Source organism: Oryctolagus cuniculus, chromosome 4 (assembly GCF_964237555.1).
Source record: "Oryctolagus cuniculus chromosome 4, mOryCun1.1, whole genome shotgun sequence".
NCBI lineage: Eukaryota > Metazoa > Chordata > Mammalia > Lagomorpha > Leporidae > Oryctolagus > Oryctolagus cuniculus.
The window spans coordinates 125116926-125136018 of record NC_091435.1 but is presented as its reverse complement, the minus strand read 5'-3'; the positions used below and the strand labels follow the sequence as shown (position 1 = coordinate 125136018).

General features: G+C 43.2%; 1 protein-coding gene across 1 annotated transcript in view; it reads left to right on the top strand.

Annotated features, from left to right (window-relative positions):
• The first annotated feature begins 17 nt into the window (after positions 1 to 17).
• GMPS (guanine monophosphate synthase) overlaps positions 18 to 19093 on the top strand; it is a 100696-nt gene continuing 81620 nt past the window's right edge. The window contains exon 1 of the mRNA XM_008266378.4: positions 18 to 244. Within this exon, the coding sequence (XP_008264600.1) occupies positions 128 to 244 (117 nt within the window). The 5' untranslated portion in view covers positions 18 to 127. The remainder of the gene's footprint in view (positions 245 to 19093) is intronic.

Sequence of the window (19093 nt, the reverse complement as noted above, 5' to 3'; positions counted from 1 at the left end):
GTGGGCCTCGGTCATTGGGTCTGCGCTGTCACGTGACCTTGCTTAACGCCAAGCTGGCTTGGCGGCCTGAGGATTTTACCGTTTGCCTTATGAAACCGGAAGAGTGCCGACAGGAGAGTCGGTGATTATGCTGCGAGAGACAGTGCCCAGTACTGCAAGCTGGGAATTATGTGATGTTGCTGCTTTCGTGGGCCAAGCAGAAACGGAGAGGAGAATGAAATTTACGAAGTTTCCATATCAGGAGGCAAGGTCATTTTGTATCCCCGAAAGAATAGAAAAAGGCCTGGCTATGCGGAGAAGTTGCACGCATTCCGTCCCCCCACGAACTCGTATTGAGGGGATGAATGAAACGGTTAAGAGGTGCTAGGTTTCCCTGCGGTCCGTTTTTCCGGTGGGGTGTGAGAAGCCTTGGTATCCAATTAGTTGGGCTGTTAGGATGAATTCTGAGACTCATTATGTCCCTCTGTTTTTGTGTTGCTTGAAACGTCTTGTAAACCACCACTCTGATGGTATCATTTATTCATTTTAAGTGATTCCTTTTTTAGGAATCTTTGCAAATTGTTGCAAGCCCTTGGAACTGCAAACCCTGAGCAATGAGATTTAGTATTTAAATGATGCGGGACCGGTGCTGTGGTGTAGCCGGTAAAGCCACCGCCTGCTGTGCCGGCATCCCATGTGGCCGCCGGTTCGAGTCCGGCTGCTCAACTTCCGAGCCAGCTTTCTTCTATGACCTGAGAAAGCAGTGCAAGATGGCCTAAGTCCTTGGGCCCCTGCATCCACGTGGGAGACCCGGAGGAAGCAGGTGGCTGCTGGCTTCGGATCGGCCCAGCTCTGGCTGTTGCAGCCTTTTGGGGAGTAAACCGGTGAATGGAAGACCTCTCTTTCTGTTTCTCTCTTTCTCTTTGCTTCTGCCTTTCTAATAAAAAAATAAATAAAAACTCTTTAAAAAAAATTCCAATGGTGCCCAAGAGACAGGGTTTCCAAGAACTTTATTGATCCTCAGATTACGGAAATAGTTATCAGACATCACTACTAACAATATTTTTCCTCCACCTTAAAATTTGCATTTATGATTGTTATTCTGTGCATAGGCTGACCTTACATTTATATTTCCTTGTGCAGCCGGTTCCTCCAAGTACTTACCTGTTTTTCTGGACAGACATTTGAAAGTCTTTTTGTTTGTTTTAAAGATTACTTATTTGAGAGGCAGACTTAAGGACAGGGAGAAGGGGGGGAGAGAGAGGTCTTCCATCCAGGCCAAAACTGGGCTGATCAGGAGCCAGGAACGTCTTCCAGGTCTCCTATGTGAGTGCAGGGGCCCAAGTACTTGGGCCATCTTCCACTGCTTTCCCGGGCACATTATCAGGGAGCTGGATCAGAAATGGAGCCTCCGAGACTAGAAGTGGCACCTCAATGGGATGCTGGCACCACAGCTTGCTTAACCTACGCCATAGCACCAGCCTCTGTTTTTTGTTAAAAGGTTTTTTTTTTTTTAAAGCAAAGAAAGTGGGTGGCTCTGTGGTTTTTTCGCTGAAGCCCCTCCTGCAGTGCGGGCATCCCATATGGGCTGCTGTTGAAGTCCCAGCTGCTCCATTTCGCATCCAACTCTCTGCTATGGCCTGGGAAAACAGTAGAAGATGGCCCAAGTCGTTGGGCCCCTGTACCCACATGGGAGACCTGGAAGTTTTTGGCTCCTGGTTTTGGATCAGCCCAGCTGTGGTCATTGTGCCCATTTGGGGAATGAACCAGCAGATGGAAGACTTTTTCTCTCTCTCTCTCTCTCTGTCTCTCCTTCTGCCTCACTGTAACTCCACCTTTCAAATAAATAAATAAGCCTGTAAAAAAAAAGAGAGAGAGAGAGAGAGAAAATGACAAATGTAAAGTCCCCTAATGTTTGTTAAAGAGAAATATATATAGGAAAGAACAGCGACATCAGGATTCATTCAGAATACCATGAGTGGGATTTAGATTGTTCTGGATTCAACCTGTGGTTCTAACTGTGTACCTTGGACAAATTACTTAACATGAGCCTCAATTTTGGCAAATATAAAGATAGAATTCAAAACATCTTTTTTTTTTTTTTAAGTGATTTAGTTATCTAATTGCTAAGATCAAATGTAAAGATGTATTTATCTGAAAAAGAAAGTGATGGGCTGAGAAGATTTTTCCATCTGCTGGTTCACTCCACAGGGAGCCACAACGGGGGCGGGGGGGGGGGGGGGACAGGACTGGAACCAGTCCTCTGGTATGGGATGTGGGCATCCCAAGAGGGTCTTACACAAGACTTGTCTCTGTAACATCTATTTCTGAGAGTTGTGAGAGTTAAAAGAGGGACCCTGTGTAACCATGCACAGTCATCAGTAGGTTTTTTTTCCCCCAAAAAAGGAAGTATTCAATGAGTTTGTATTTTCTATGTTTGTTTTTTTCTTGAAGACTTTGTTTTGACATAATTATACATTCATTGAAATCGCAGATGTAGCAGTCCTGTGTACCCTTCACCCTGACTCCTCCAATGCTAACATCTTAAATAACTGTAGTACAATATCAAAACCAGGAAATTGGCATCTGTAAAATATTACTCGCTAGAGTACAGAGCTTCCTCAGATTTCACCAGTCTCTTTATGCACTAGTATCTGTTTGTGTCCTTTGTGCCATCCTTTTATTATACTAGCCCTCTATAGTACCTTACATTTACAGTTGGGCCAGTCCGCCTTCTTCCTCTTCTTTCTGGCAATCACCAATCTGTTCTGTGTCTATACTTAAATCACTTAAAGAGTGTTACAGAAATGGAATCATAGACTTATGTAACTTTTGGGATCAGCTTTTTTCACCTAGCTTAAAGTTCTTTAGATCCATCTAAGGTGTTAGTATATCAATATCAACAGATGTCACTTCTTCCTTTTTATTATGGATTAGTATTGCATGATGTGAATGTCACATCACTGTTTTAAATAGAGAATCTCTTCTCCCAAATACTAATATCTCCTGTGTGTAAGAATGATTACCCTTTAGTGATTAAATTGTTTTCCTAATAAATGTTAAATCTCTGGACCCATATTTGTCTGGATCCAAAATTTACAAAGAACAGGAAAAGTTACCAGACCCAAATATTGGTAAAAAATTATCACATTAACTCAATTCAATGTCTGTGCATTACTGAGCTGATAAGGGAGAAAATAACCTTAGGGAACAGATACTATTACTTGTAATGCATAAAAATGCATTAACTACAGGACCATAGAGCTATTGGCTGAGAACTTGTGCTGCTCTTCAAGACCAGGAAAGAATAACCCTGAACTCAATTCAGAGATCATGAGACTTCCTCCTTAGTTTCCAAAGGGGGTCCTGTTGCCTTGTTTAACAGGCCAGAAGACATCACCCAGAGCCTTTGAAGCAGGACTACCTGGCACAGCCCTGAGGGCAAGAGCTCTTCTGAGGACAAGTTCAGGGCAGCACCTCCACCCCTGGGGGTCCGGAAGGCTGGACATTTGACCCAGCAGCTTAGAAGACAGCACATGAGAGTCTGGCACTGTTTGGAGTCCTGGCTGCTCAACTTCCCATTCAGCTCTCTGCTATGGCCTGGGAAGGACGCTGAGGATGGCCCAAGCCCTTGGGTCCCTGCACCCACGTGGGAGACCTGGAAGAAGCTGCTAGCTCCTGGCATTGGATCAGCCCAACTCTGGCTCTTGCGCCCATTTGGGGAGTGAACCACTGGATGGAAGACCTCTCTCTCTCACACACACACGCACACACACTCTCACTCTCACTCTGCCCTTCCCTCTGTCTTTCTATAACTCTGCCTTTCAAATAAATAAATAATCTTTAAAAAGAAAAAAGCAGACAGCACGTGAAACCAAAGAGGATTATTCTCCAACCTTACAATTTCCTGTAGTTCGCCATATATTTTGGACTTATCTGGGACCTGTCTCCCCTTTCTTTCCTGTTTCTTCATATTGAATGGGAATGTCTCTTACACCTGACTCACAATTCTTTTTGGAAGCATGTATTTGGTTTTACGGTTCATAACTGGAGAGGAATTTATGTCAGGATGAATCACACCTTGAGTCTTACCCATACCTGATTTAGATGAAGTTTAGATGAGACTTTAAATCTGTTTAAAGTTGATGCTGGAACAAACTCTTTCAGGCCGCTTGGGTGGAATGAATGTATTTTCCATGTGAGAAGGACATGATTTGGCTGAGGTGGGAGGGAGGGTGGAGGAGGATACAATATACTGAATGTTTGTATTCCTCAAAATTTTGCTGAAACCTTTGACAGTGTTGGAGGTGAGGCCTCTTGGGAAGTGATTAGTTCATGAGGTGAAGTCCTCATTGAAGGATTAGCATTCTTTTAAAATTTTTGTTTATTTGAAAGAGTTACACAGAGAGAAAAGGAGAGGCAGAGAGAGAGAGACAATCTTCCCTCTGCTGGTTCAGGGAAGTCTTCCATCTGCTGGTTCACTCCCCAAGTGGCTGCAATAACTGGAGCTGTGCCGATCCGAAGCCAGGAGCTTCTTCCAGGTCTCCCATGCAGGTGCAGGGGCCCAAGGACGTGGGCGATCTGCTGCTGCTTTCCCAGGCCATAGCAGGGAACTGAATCAGAAGTGGAGCAGCTGGGACTCTAACCGGTGCCCATATGGGATGCCAGCACTGCAGGCGGAGCCCTGGATTATCATTCTTATAAGTGAGACTGGAGAGCTCATTTGCCCCTTCTATCATGTGAAGACATTGAAGGTATCATCTATGAATTACTCAACAAGCCCTCATTAAATACCAAATCTGCCAGTACTTTGATCTTAGACTTCCTAGCCTCTAGAAGCATAAGAAATACGTACCTGTTGTTGGTAAGCCATTAGATCTATGGTATTTTTGTTAGAACAGCCTGAACAGACTAAGATACTACCAATAGCATGTTTTATATTTTAAATGGTATAAGGTTTGGTACATTTACTTTAAAAAAATTATTTTTTTTGAAAGGTAGAGAGACAGAGGGAGAGAGAGAGCAATATCTTCTGCTGGTTCACTCTCTAAATGGCCACAGTGGTCAGGGCCGGAGCTGGGGTTTCCCACATGAGTGGCAGGGGCCCAAGTACTTGGGCCATCTGCTGCTGCCTTCCCAGATGTGCTAGCATCTAAAGCTGGATGCTAGAGGATCCAATTCCAAGATAACTCCCCTGGTTGTTGAGAGGCTTCAGTTCTTTGCCTTGTGAATCTCTCTCTCAAACCACTTAGGTGTTTTTCGGATATGTAATCTGGTCTACCCTGCAGTGAGTGTTCCAAAAAAAAGAGAAAGAAGAAAGTTACAATGCTTTTATAACACAGACTCAAAAATGACACACCGTCACTTCCACCATATTCTTTTTATCAGAAGCGAGTCCAGCCTTCACTCAAGGGGAGATAATTAAATTCCAACTCAAATTTTTTAAATTCATTGATTTGAGAGGCAGAAACAGAGCATGCAAGCAAGTGAGCCGCCATCTGCTGCTTTACTCCTTAAATGCCTGCAGTGATAGGGGCTGGAAGCTGGGAGCTCAATCCAGGTCTCTCATGTGGGTGCCGGGGAATGAACTACTTGAGCTGTCATCTGCTGTGTCCCGGGTCTGCATTAGGAGTACACTAGAATTGGTAGCAGAGGTAGGACATAAATCCAGGCACTTTAGTATGGGACACACATATATTAACTAGCATCTTAACTGCTACACCAGAGTTCTGCTCCTAAGTTCTACATCATGAGGAGAGGAATATCAAAGCACTTATAGATATTTTAGAGTTTAAAAAATTATTTATTTTCATTATATTAGAAAAGCAGAGAGACATACTGAGCTCTTCCTTCCACTGGTTCACTTCCCAAGTGGCTGCAACAGCCAGGGCTGAGTCAGGCCAAAGCCAGTAACTCAAAATGCAGTTTGAGTTTCTCATGTGGGTGGGAGGTGGGAGGGACCCATGTACTTGAATAATCACTGACTGCCTTTCAGGGTGTGCATTAACAGGAAGCTGGACTGGAAACAAAGTAGCCAGGACTTGAACAAGGAATTCTGACTTAGAATGCAGGCATTCCAAGAAGTGACTTAACTGCTTAAGTTAAGATGCCGTATGCCTGCTCTTACAGTTTGTTTTTTTAAGATTTCATTTATTTGAGAGGGAGAGAGAGATCTTCCATCCACTATCACTCCCAAAATGACCACAATGGCCAGAAGTGGGCCAGGCCTAAGCTAGAAGTCAAACACTCCATCTGGGTCTCCCACATGGGTGGCAGAGGCCCAAATACCTGGGCCGTCTTCTACTGCCTTCCTATGCTCATTAGCAGGAAGCTGGGTTAGATATGGAGCAGCTGGGAGTTGAACTGGTGTTCATGTGGGATACTGGCATCTCAGATGGTGGTTTAACTCTCTGAGCCACACTGCAGGTCCCTCTTAAGCGTTTTTAATTGAGAACTTTTCATGGAGGAAATGGTACAATTCTGGCTTGACTCAAGTGGAGCTACCAATGAAAGGCTCTTGCCCCACTATAACATTTTTTTTTTTTGACAGGCAGAGTGGACAGTGAGAGAGAGACAGAGAGAAAGGTCTTCCTTTTGCCGTTGGTTCACCCTCCAATGGCTGCCGCAGCCGGCGCACCCTGCTGATCCGATGGCAGGAGCCAGGTACTTCTCGTCTCCCATGGGGTGCAGGGCCCAAGCACTTGGGCCATCCTCCACTGCACTCCCTGGCCACAGCAGAGAGCTGGCCTGGAAGAGGGGCAACCAGGACAGAATCTGGCACCCCGACCGGGACTAGAACCCAGTGTGCCGGCGCTGCAAGGCGGAGGATTAGCCTAGTGAGCTGTGGTGCCGGCCCCCACTAAAACTTTTGAATTAACAAATCTATTTTTGTTACCAAGTCCCTAAACCATATGTTATAGTTAATTTTAACTATGGTTAAATTATGTATATTATATAATTACATACCACTTATAACTCTAGTATATTATTATAATATAATTAATTGTGATACATGTTATGGCTATACATCTACTCAGTGCACCTACTCTGTGTATCTTTGGACTCTGACAATAGCTAGCTACTTTTACTGGTATTGCTTAGAACTTCAAAAAAATTCTAGGGACATCAATGATGAGAAGGAACATAGACTTATTCAAATAAGCTATAATCCAATTATCTTCTTGTAAAGATATATAGAAGCTACAACAAAGTTTATTTACGTCTACCTAGACCAACTAAGCTCACACAGTAATTGGTACTTATGGATTAGCATAAACCAGAAGCCTGTGTCTCTTCAGCATGATCCCTAAGACTATTGTTATATATCCTGATGGCCTTCATGCCTGTATTACGTGAGCCATGACCTGTGCTTTGGACATGTCATATTGTTTTTTCAGTATGCAGAACAAACCTTTCAGTAACTCATTATTGTTAAAAGTCTAGTGAACTTACCAGGAGGAGTCCAGAGTACAGGATTCTGCTGTGGCTAGAAGTTTCTAAACTAAAACATGTGATCAAACTATGACACAAATAAAAAGTAAGAGATCTCACGACTAATATAAATGTGTTCCCTGAAATGATGTAAAACCATATAATTATGTTTGACTATGTACAGGACAATCAAGAGTGTATATAATAGATGAAATATTTGGTGAATGTTCTTGGAAAAGGCCACTTGGTTAATTAGCGGGACTAAACTGATCCTTGAAATTTATTTTTCTAGTGAGGCCTAGCCTGACTAAAAATGAAATTCACAACAGTTTCCATGTGTCTCCTGTAGAATTTAAGATTGTTTGCATTCTTTATGCCTTTCTCACCGCATAGTCGTCCAGAGCTGACATTCAACTAATACTGCATCCAAATCCATCTTGATCAGGTCATCTCCAAAACGAGCTAAATTTTTACCAAAAGCAGGTTGGGGGTGAAGGACAGGTCATGTAATTCTGATGTGGATTATGGAACAATATTGCAGTAATATTGGCTTAAGATGTAAATGACAATGTGTCATAGTGCCAGATATTACACAGAGTAAACCAGCCAGTCACACATGTATATTCTACATATGAACTCTCAAAGCTTTGTAGAGAATCCATAAATAACTGAAAAATTTCCCCTGAACCTGGTGAGGCAGTTTTAAAATGTGGCCTCCAAGTTCTTCATCATGGCTTCCTTTGAGCAGTAGAGTCCTTGTCCCTTCTTTTGAATCTAAAGCTTTGTGGCTTAGAATACAGCTAAGGCAGGCCGGCGCCGTGGCTCAATAGGCTAATCCTCCACCTTGCGGCGCCGGCACACCGGGTTCTAGTCCCGGTTAGGGCACCGGATTCTGTCCCGGTTGCCCCTCTTCCAGGCCAGCTCTCTGCTATGGCCAGGGAGTGCAGTGGAGGATGGCCCAGGTGCTTGGGCCCTGCACCCCATGGGAGACCAGGAAAAGCACCTGGATCCTGGCTCCTGCCATCGGATCAGCGAGGTGCGCCGGCTGCAGCGGCAGCCATTGGAGGGTGAACCAACGGCAAAGGAAGACCTTTCTCTCTCTGTCTCTCTCTCTCACTGTCCACTCTGCCTGTCAAAAAAAAAAAAAAAAAAAAAAAAAGAATACAGCTAAGGCAATGGTGAGTTAATTAGCATATCCAGCTCTTAAGAACCTGGAAGTTTCTACTCCCTGTTTCTTGAGAACTCACTCTTGGAACTGAGTGTCATGCACTAAGGGAAGGACTGTCCAGAGAGGAACTAAGGCCTGCAGCTCTCACCACTCACTGAGCTCCCAGTCAACAGCAACAAACTGCCAGCCATGTGTGTGAACTGTCTTGGAAGTGAATCTTCCAGCCCTGAGTTGAACCACCCCTGTCAATGCCATGGGATGAGTCCAGATGTCTCTGCTGGTGAAACAGAGACAAGTCTTCATCACTAAGCCATGCCCAAATTGCTGTTGACTTGTCAGAAGACCTTATGGTAGTCCTCTGATTATTAACTAAAAGGCCTGAGACAAGCTTCTTGGGAAGGAAAAGGCTTATTTTGGCTCACAGTTTGGAGGTTCACATTCAGGATCAGTTAGCTCCTTTAGTCTGGCATCTGGTGGAGGCTGGCTATAACAGAGTGGGTGTGGAGGAACCATCGTAGGATCAGCCAGAAGCAAATAGGAAGCCCACCTATATTTATTATATAATAAGTATGTATGTATATTATACATATATATAATCAATACTTTTGTTATACATATATATATATATAAAATCAATACTTTTGTGAAAACTACCTTCTAAGGGTGTGTCCTCAATGACTTAAAACCTCTCACCAGGCCCACCTCACAAATCTCCACCCTTAATCTGATAACCATTAACATAAAACTTTGGGGTTTAAAGGTTTGCATGAGTTTGGGGAACTAAGTCTTATTCAATCCATGACAGAGCCCATCTCCAACAGGTACTTAGAAAATGTGACACAACTGTTACTATCACTTAGGAAAAAAAGACTGGTACCATAGATTGATATTGTCATGCATAGCTGCTCTTTTTGCACACCTAGTGCCCCTTACTAACTTCTCCTTTTTTCCCCCAAAGATTTATTTATTTATTTATTTGAAAGGTAGAGTTACACAGAGGGAGACAGAGACAGAGATCTTCTGTCTGCAGCTTTACTTCCCAAATGGACACAATGGCCAGGAGTGGGCCAGGCTGAAGCCAGGAGCTAATAACTTCATCCTGGTTTCCCACATGGGTGGCAGGGGCTCAAACTTTTTGTTCCTTTCTCAGGCACATTAACAGAGGGATGGATTGGAAGCAGAGTAGCTGGGACTCCAACCAGTGCTCATATGGAATGCTGGTGTCACAGACTTAACCCACTGCACCACAGTATTGGCCCTACGAACTTGTGTTTTTTTTGGTTTTTGTTTTTGTTTTTTGTTTTTTTTTTTTTTTTGTAAAGATTTATTTTTATTTATTTATTTATTTATTTTTATTTTTTTTTTTTTGACAGGCAGAGTGGACAGTGAGAGAGAGAGACAGAGAGAAAGGTCTTCCTTTTGCCGTTGGTTCACCCTCCAATGGCCGCCGCTGCAGCCGGCGCACCGCGCTGATCCTGGCAGGAGCCAGGAGCCAGGTGCTTTTCCTGGTCTCCCATGGGGTGCAGGGCCCAAGCACCTGGGCCATCCTCCACTGCACTCCCTGGCCATAGCAGAGAGCTGGCCTGGAAGAGGGGCAACCGGGACAGAATCCGGCGCCCCAACCGGGACTAGAACCCGGTGTGCCGGCGCCGCAAGGTGGAGGATTAGCCTATTGAGCCACGGCGCCGGCTTATTTTTATTTATTTTAAAAAGTTTCAGAGAGAGGTAGAGACAGAGAGAGAGAGATCCTCCATCCACTGGTTCACTCCCCAGGTGGCCGCAATGGCTGAAGCTGGCCTGAAGCCAGGAGCCAGGAGCTTCTTCCATATCTCCCACATTGCTGCAGGGACCCAGGGACTTGAGCCATCTTCCACTGCTTTTCCAGGCACAGCAGCAGGGAGCTGGATTGGAAGTGGAGCAGCTGGGACTCTAAAAGCACCCTTATGAGATGCTGACGCTGCAGGTCGGGGCTTTAACCCACCGCACCACAGTGCCAGCCCCCAAGCTAACATCTATTAATAACATTCTCCCTTTTCTTTGGGAAAGTGATCTTTCCTGATGGGTGTTGTCTTAGTCCATTTGTACTGCTGTAACAAAATACCACAGATTGAGTAATTTATAGAGAAAAAAATGATTTCTCGCAGTTCTGGAGGTCAAAACACAGTTCTGGAGTTTAAGATTAAGGCATGAACAAGGGCCTGGTTTTAGCTTCCAAGGTGGAGCCCTCATAACAAACACCTCCAGTTAGGCCCTGTCTCCCAACACTGTTGCATTGAGTTTTGGAGGTGACAAAAGAGTCAAACCTTAGCAGGTGTGCTCTGGTGAAGCTAGTGAAACTGCCAAACAAAAACACTCTCCTGCCGGTAGCCAGTGACACCTTGTTGCCTTCAGTCCTATACTGGGGACCGCTAAAGTTCTTTTAGTTTGATGATTGGTTTGTTTTGTCAGTACCAAATGAATATACACACACATACTTGAAAAATTTGTGGAAAAAATTCATTGAAAAGATGTTTATTTGGTTGTAGAAAACTTTTGAAATCCATGCGTAGTTTTTTTCATTATATATATTTTTCATGAACTTTTTGAAGATCTCAAGAAAATTTCAAAAGAAATATTCAAATGCTTATTTTTAAATTCTATTTTGCATAAACTTTTTGAAGTACCCATGTATTTTTTTAAAGCTTTTATTTAATGAGTGCACTTTTTATAGGTACAATTTTAGGAATATAGTGGTTCTTTTCCCCATATGCACCCTCCCACCCCATCTCCTGTCTTACATCCTACTCTCTCCCATCTCATTCTTCATTATGGTTCATTTTTAGTTTAACTTTACATACAGAGGACCGACTCTGTGCTAAGTAAAGATTTCAACAGTTTGCACCCACACACACACAACATAAAGTACAGTTTGAGAACAAATTCTGCAGTTAATTCTCATAGGACAGCTAATTAAGGACAGGGGTCCTACATGGGGGAGAAAGTGCACAGTGACTTCTGTTGTTCATTTAACAATTAGCACTCTTATTTATGACGTCAGTGACCACCCAAGGCTCTTGCCATGAGCTGCCAAGGCTATGGAAGCCTTTTGTGACCATCAGTATTTGGACATGGCCGTAAGCATGGACGGGACCATAAGCAAAGTGGAAGTTCTCCCTTCAGAGAAAAGCACATCCTTCTTTGATGGCGTTCTTTCCACTGGGGTCTCCCAGAGATCCTTAGTCTAGGATATCCTTGTATATTTTAATAGATATTTTCATGTTACAAGACTATAGTTATGAAAAATAGGATATACATAAAAATAATTTTAACATTATAATATGGTTACTTAGTATCAATTTGACTTTCATTCTTTTTTAGGCATCCTTTTTTTCCTTCCATTTTTAAGCTTGTCAAATTTTGCTTTATTCTTGGAGTTCAGAATTTTCACCAGGATGTATGATATATGATATTATGTACATGTATGTTTTTCTATTAATTTTTATGTAATACATATTGGGCATTTTTGAACAAAGTTCCAAGTCTTTCTTGAACTTTGAGAAATTTTCTTATAATTTCTTTGATTTTTCCTTTGTTTTCTGTTCATTAACTAATCCTGGAAATCCTAGTAAACTTACATTGTGTGTACTGGAGAATTTCAGTAAAGGATATTAGTGTCCTAAGTCAGCCCAAGGCCAGGATACCTGCCTTAGCAAAAACCCAGAAACCAACGTGGCTAAAGGCTAGACAGCAGAAGATGGGGCAATGTAGCAATGTACATGCAGGAAATTTGCCAAAAAATAACTCCACTGCTAGGTTTATGATCTCTCAGCTTCAAGTTTTTCCTGGGCTCTATTATAAAAATCAATACCACCATCTAGTGGCTCCTTCCTTTATTTATATCTGGTTGTAGGTTTCATCACTAGTTTTCCAGGAAGTTCACTATCTTCTGAATGTTTTTATCTATATATTTCTAAGAACTTAAAAATTGTTTTTGCTGGGATATGATTAGATTTATTGAAGTAAAATTTAAAATTCAATAAATGTATCCTTTTTGGTGTACAGATCTATGAGTTTTTAACAGTTGCAGAGGTGTCTAGCCACCACCACAGTCAAGAAACTGAGCAGTTCTGTGACTCTAAAAACTTCTCTTGAGCCCATTTGAAGTCAGTCTTTCCACCCATCCCCAAGCTCACTGATGTGCTTTCTCTCCCTGTAGCTTTATGTTTTTCAGGATATCAGAAACAGTAGTCTCAGTAGTCTCCCCTTATCTGTAGGGACTGTGTTCCAAGACCCTTAGTAGATGCCTGAAACTGTGAATAGTATCAAATCCTATATATCCGACATTTCTCCTAAATATAAAAACCTATGATAAGTTTTTTTCAAGATTTATTTTATTTTTGAAAGACAGAGTTACAGAGAGGCAGAGACAGAGAGAGGTCTTCCATATGTGAGTTCTCTCCCCAAATGGTTGCAACAGCTTGAGCTGAGGCAGTTCAAAGCCAGGAGACCAGAGCTTCTTCTGGGTCTTCCAGGTGGGTACAGGGACCCAAGGACTTGGGCCATCCTCCACTGCTCTCCCAGGCACATTAGCAGGGAGCTGGATCAGCAGTGGAGCAGCCATGACTCAAACCGGCACTCAAACAGGATGCCAGCGCTGCAGGCTGGGACTTTTTTTTTTTTAATTTTTTGACAGGCAGAGTGGACAGTGAGAGAGAGAGAGACAGAGAGAAAGGTCTTCCTTTGCCGTTGGTTCACCCTCCAATGGCCGCCGCGGCTGGCGTGTTGCAGCCGGCGCATCGCGCTGATCCGATGGCAGGAGCCAGGAGCCAGGTGCTTTTCCTGGTCTCCCATGGGGTGCAGGGCCCAAGCACCTGGGCCATCCTCCACTGTACTCCCTGGCCACAGCAGAGAGCTGACCTGGAAGAGGGGCAACCGGGACAGAATCCGGCGCCCCAACCGGGACTAGAACCCGGTGTGCCGGCGCCGCTAGGCGGAGGATTAGCCTAGTGAGCCGCGGCGCCGGCCTGCAGGCTGGGACTTTAACCTGCTGTGCTACAGCGCTGGCCCCCTATAATAAAATTTTATTTGTAAGTTAGGCACAGTAAGAAATTAACAAAAGGGGCCAGTATTATAGAACAATAGGTTAAGCTACTGCTTGCAACACCAGCATGCTATATTGGAGTGACAGTTTAAATATTGACTGTTCCACTTCTGATCCATCTTCCTGTTAATGCATAGTTTTAGAAATAAGAGTGCATAGTACTTTACCAAATAATTTTACAACCATATATTGGATACTCTTAATGTGCTAGGTAATAGATCATATTCAGAAAATTACTAATACTTTATAAAGCACTTTACAATTTACAAAGTGTGTCCATATTTTTTTTTAGTGTAAGTAAAGCACATACAGTCACAACCCAAATCTTTTGATATATATGTTGTAAATAGTTAAAGGGCAGAGAGAGATAGCAGAATGGCAATGGACAGATGAAAGAAGGTGTGTCGTGTCCAGTTGGCTAAGTAGTGGAGAAAGTTGAAGAAAGGATAATAAATGTGTGAGTGGAAGACTGGAGAGTGTAAAAGGAAGAGCATTCAATGTCAGTGAACTTGTTTGTCCCACCCTGAACTTCTCTTTGCATGTCTTCACAATATACTTTCATATGTTTTTTTGTTAATTTTTTTAAAGATTTATTATTTGAAAGGCAGAGAAAGAGAGACATATCATAAGAGAGAGTTCTTCCAATCCTCTGGTTCACTCCCCAAATGCCTGTAACCATTAGGGCAACAGGGGTGGGCCAGGCTAAAGCCAGGAACCTGGAACTCAATCCAAATCTCCCACATGAGTAACAGGGACCCAGTACTTGAGCCATCAACTGCTGCCTCCCAGGATGCACATTAGCAGGAAGCTGAAGTGGAAGTGGAGCTGGGACTCTGTCCTAGGCACTCTGATATGGGATGACAGCATCCCAAGTGGTGGCCTAACCTGCTGCACCTCAGTGCCTGCCGCTATATTTTTAATTTTTAGCAAACAATGAAAGACCAGAGCCACTCAACCTGGTTTGAATCTCAGTGCTGTGGTTTTTTGCTGTTATGACGTTTGGCTAGTTAATTTCTCTCTCTCTCTCTCTCTCTTCTCAAAGAATGACAAGGAGACAATAAGAGTACCTATCTCGCAGGACTATTGTGAGAATTAAATGCCTTAACATATGTAAAGCATTTATAGTAGTGCCTTGACACATAAAGGGCTAAATAAGGCTTACAGCTACTATTGAAGAATTTATGCATCACCAAGTTTGGAAACTTTTCAAAGGCAACATACCAAAATGTGTATTATTCTTTTACCTAGAAATAGAGAAGGGACTGGATTTGGCTGAGTCATTGCTCATCCAAAGGATGTCAGTTTTACTCTAAGAGCTGGAGACTTAATTTGAGAACATAATTTAGATAATCAATGAAATATAGCAATAATAATGATGTTCAATGACATTATGCTTTAATAAAATGTGATACTAAAATATGGATATATCATATATGGGACCTTATTATACAACATCAGTTGCTTCCTGAAAGGCTTAAGCATATGATTTTTTTAAAAAAGACTTTTATGATTTAATTTTTAAATTTTGAAATGATCCCAAACTTATAGCAAAGTTAAAGAACGCCATTGGGGCCGGCACCATGGCTCACTTGGTTAATCCTCCGCCTGCGGTGCCAGCATCCCATATGGGCACTGGGTTCTAATCCCAGTTGCTCATCTTTCAGTCCAGCTCTCTGCTGTGGCCGGGGAGGGCAGTGGAGGATGGCCCAAGTGTTTGGGCCCTGCACCTGCATGGGAGACCAGGAAGAAGCACCTGGCTCCTGGCTTCGGATCGGCACAGTGCCGGCCGTGGTGGCCATTTGGGGGTGAACCAACGGAATGAAGACCCTTCTCTCTGTCTCTCTCACTGTCTGTAACTCTACCTGTCAAATAAATAAATAAATAAATCTTTAAAAAAAAAGAACGCCATTGTAGTTCTGCAGTTGTCCCAATAATATCCTTTAAATAAAAAGGATAAAGTCTAGGATTATGTATTTTACCCAGCTTGCTGTCTCCTTGGATCTGGAATCATTCCCCCCATCCTCCATGACCTAACATTTTTAAAGTTTACTGTGACTAATTGTATTTTCCAAGCATCGCATCATATTTCAAGTTCCCTATATTCTTCCAGAACCATTTTCTGGCATCTGGACTATCTTGTGATTCATACAATGAGTATAATGCAGGGAAGCAAACCTGTGTAACTTGTAAGGCAAGGTTAGAAAAGGCCATGTAGCTTCTACCTGGTGTCCACTGCCCACCCCATCTTTTTTTTTTTTTTTTAAGATTTTATTTTTTTACTTGGAAGAGTTACAGTGAGAGGGAGAGACAGAGAGAAAGGTCTTCCATCCTCTGGTTCACTCCCCACGTGGCCACAACAGCCAGAGCTAAGCCGATCTGAAGCCAGGAGCTTCCTCTGGGTCTCCCATGCGGGTGCAGGGGCCCAAGGACTTGGGCCATCTTCCACTGCTTTCCCAGGCCACAGCAGAGAACTGGATCAGAAGAGCAGCCGGGACTAGGACCAGCACCCATATCGGATACTGGCGCCCGCAGGTGGAAGATTAACCTACTGCACCACAGAGCTGCCCCCGTCCCCCATCTTGAGCTGAGATACAGGGAATCCAGTTGCCCTGAAGCAGCTGTGGTACACCACATTGAGTGTAAATGACCAAAGGCTGATCCCATCTGTTTTAGTTTCCTGATCCAGGTATCATATAGAGTGAGGAAACCTTTGGGTGATTCCAGCTCCCAGCCTTTGAGTCTAACTGAGGCTTAATGGAGTTGGGCTTTGGGCTGTGTCAGCTGACACAATAGGGCAGAAAAAAGCTGTTCCTGCTAAACCCTGCCCAAATTACAGCTAAATAAATAGCATCATTGTTTTTAAGTCACTAGGCTTGGGAGTATTTGTTACATAGCAGTACATAACTGGGACAATTACACACCGATCATTCTGTGGAATGTGCTTCTGTTTGGGTTTATCTGATGTTTGTTTACTCATGATTGGACTCAGGTAGTGCATTTTAGGCAGAATACCATTGAAGTTACACAGTGCTCATCTAACTACATCTATCAGGTGACACATGATGTCCATTTATTACATTGCTGGTTATTTTAACCTTGTTCGCTTGAGTAAGGAGGTATCTTCAGGTGTCTCTACTATACTTTTTTCTCGCTTAATTAATAATTATTTTGTAGAAAGATACTTTGAGATAATGTTCGTCACCCAACTTTGATCCACAAATTTTATACCACCCATTGATGTGTCTTTTTTTTTTTTAACTTTTATTTAATGAATATAAATTTCCAAAGTACGGCTTATGGATTACAATGATGTGTCTTGATTGACTTTATTTTTGTGGTGGCTACAAAATGATCATTCTCTAATTCAATTATTCCTTCTACGTTTATTAGTTAACATTCCATTAAAGGAGTAGCTTTTTTATCTCTCCTTTCATCATTTACTTATATCAGCATAGACTAGTGGGTCCTAATTTATTCATGATTATAATGTGTACTATCATTTAAAAAAAACTTATTTATTTGTTTGAAAGAGTTACAGAGACAGAGGAAGAGGCAGAGAACTTCCATCCACTGGTTCACTCCCCAGATGCTACAATGGCCAGGGCTAAGCCAGTCCAAACCAGGAATCAGGATCTTCATCCTGGTCTCCCACGTGGACAGCAGAGACCCAACAAGCACTTGGGCCATCTTCCATTGCTTTTCCCAGGTGATTAAGCAAGGAGCTGGTTTGAAAGTGGAGCAGCTGGGACATGAACTGGTGCCCATATGGCATGCTGGCATTGTAGGCAGTGGCTTTACTCCTATGCCACAAAACCAGCCCCACTATTGCTGTTTTAATATATTGTCCCAGATTTGGCCAGCAAAAACTCTTTTTCCCCCCTTTTTAAAGATCTATTTATTTATTTGAAAAGTAGCATCACAGACAGAGAGAGGGAGAGACAAAGAGAAAGGTCTTCTGTCCACTGGTTCACTCCCCAAGTGGCCACAAAGGCTGGAGATGAGTCAATCTGAAGACAGGAACCATGAGCTTCTTCTGGGTTTCCCATGCCAGTGCAGGAGCCCAAGCACTTGGGCCACCTTCCATTGCTTTCCCAAGCCATAGCAGAGAGCTGGATAGGAAGTGGAGCAGCTGAGACTTTAGAACCGGTGCCCTTTTGGGATGACAGAACTGCAGGCAGGGCTTAGCCCACTACACGACAGCTCCAGCCCCAGCAAAAGCTCTTTCAAGCTGACTTCCATGTTTTGACATTGTCCCATAATGTTTTGAACATTATACTTTTTTATGTTTTTTCAAAGCATAATGTTTTGAACATTTCTGCTTCATGGCATAAAAGATGTTCCTAGTCGTTTTGCTCTGCTGTCAGTCCTGAAATCTATTTCTCCAAGAAGGCCTGGTTTCTCTTACTAGAGAATGGCATTTAGAAATCAGTATCTGCCTGCTGGGTTTGCTCATTGCTACTGGGTGATACACGCCCCTCAGTGGACAGAGACAAGTGAACACAAAAATACAACAGAGGGTGGTGAGTACTCACAAAAGGGAAAAGGATTACAGGACCACTGACGAGGAGTGACATCCAGCCCAAGACTTCAGAGTTGGAGGTTGGGGATAGAAATATTTGAACAGGAGTCCATATTTGCCATAGCAGTTAAGATGCCTGCTTAGGAACCCCACATACCTTATGGAAATACTTGGATTTGAGTCCTGGCTCTGATCTCAGTCTGTTTCCTATTCACGTATGCCGTGGGAAACAAGAGGTGATGACTCAAGTACTTTGATCCCTGCTGCTCATGAGGGATTCCCAGATTAGGCTCCTGGCTCCTGGCTCCTGCCTGGCGCAGCTCCAGCTGTTGTGGGCATTATGGGGAGTGAACCAGTGGAGGAAAGATCTATTTCTCTATCTTTCCCCTTGTCTCTTTGCCTCTCAAATTAAGTAATTAAAATGTTATGATTTTTTTTTAAAAAGCATTCCAGACAGAAAATATTTGTGTGCAAAAGATCTGAATCAAGTGAGAACATGTTATGTTTAAGGGACTAAATTAGTTTAATGTGGCTGGAGAGTAGAGTGAGGGGAGCAGTGGTAAGAAACTAGGCTGAAAGGTAAACAAGGGCTACCAAATCTCCAAGTACCCCATAGCAGTTTGAAGTTTAGAGATTTTCCTGAGATCACTGGAGACCCATTAAAAAGATTCTGGGGTGGGCCACTTAGGATACCTGAATCCCATATCAAAGTGCCTGGGTTTGTGTGCTGCCTCTGCTTTTGGTCCAGCTTCCTGCTAACGTGTACCCTGGGGGACAGAATATGATGGCTCCAGTGCTTGGGCTCCTGCACCCATGTGGGAGACCTGGAAGAAGCTCCTGGCTCCTGGCTTCAACCTGGCCCAGCCCTGACTGTTGCAGCTATTCGGGGAGTGAACCAGCAGATGGAATCTCTCTC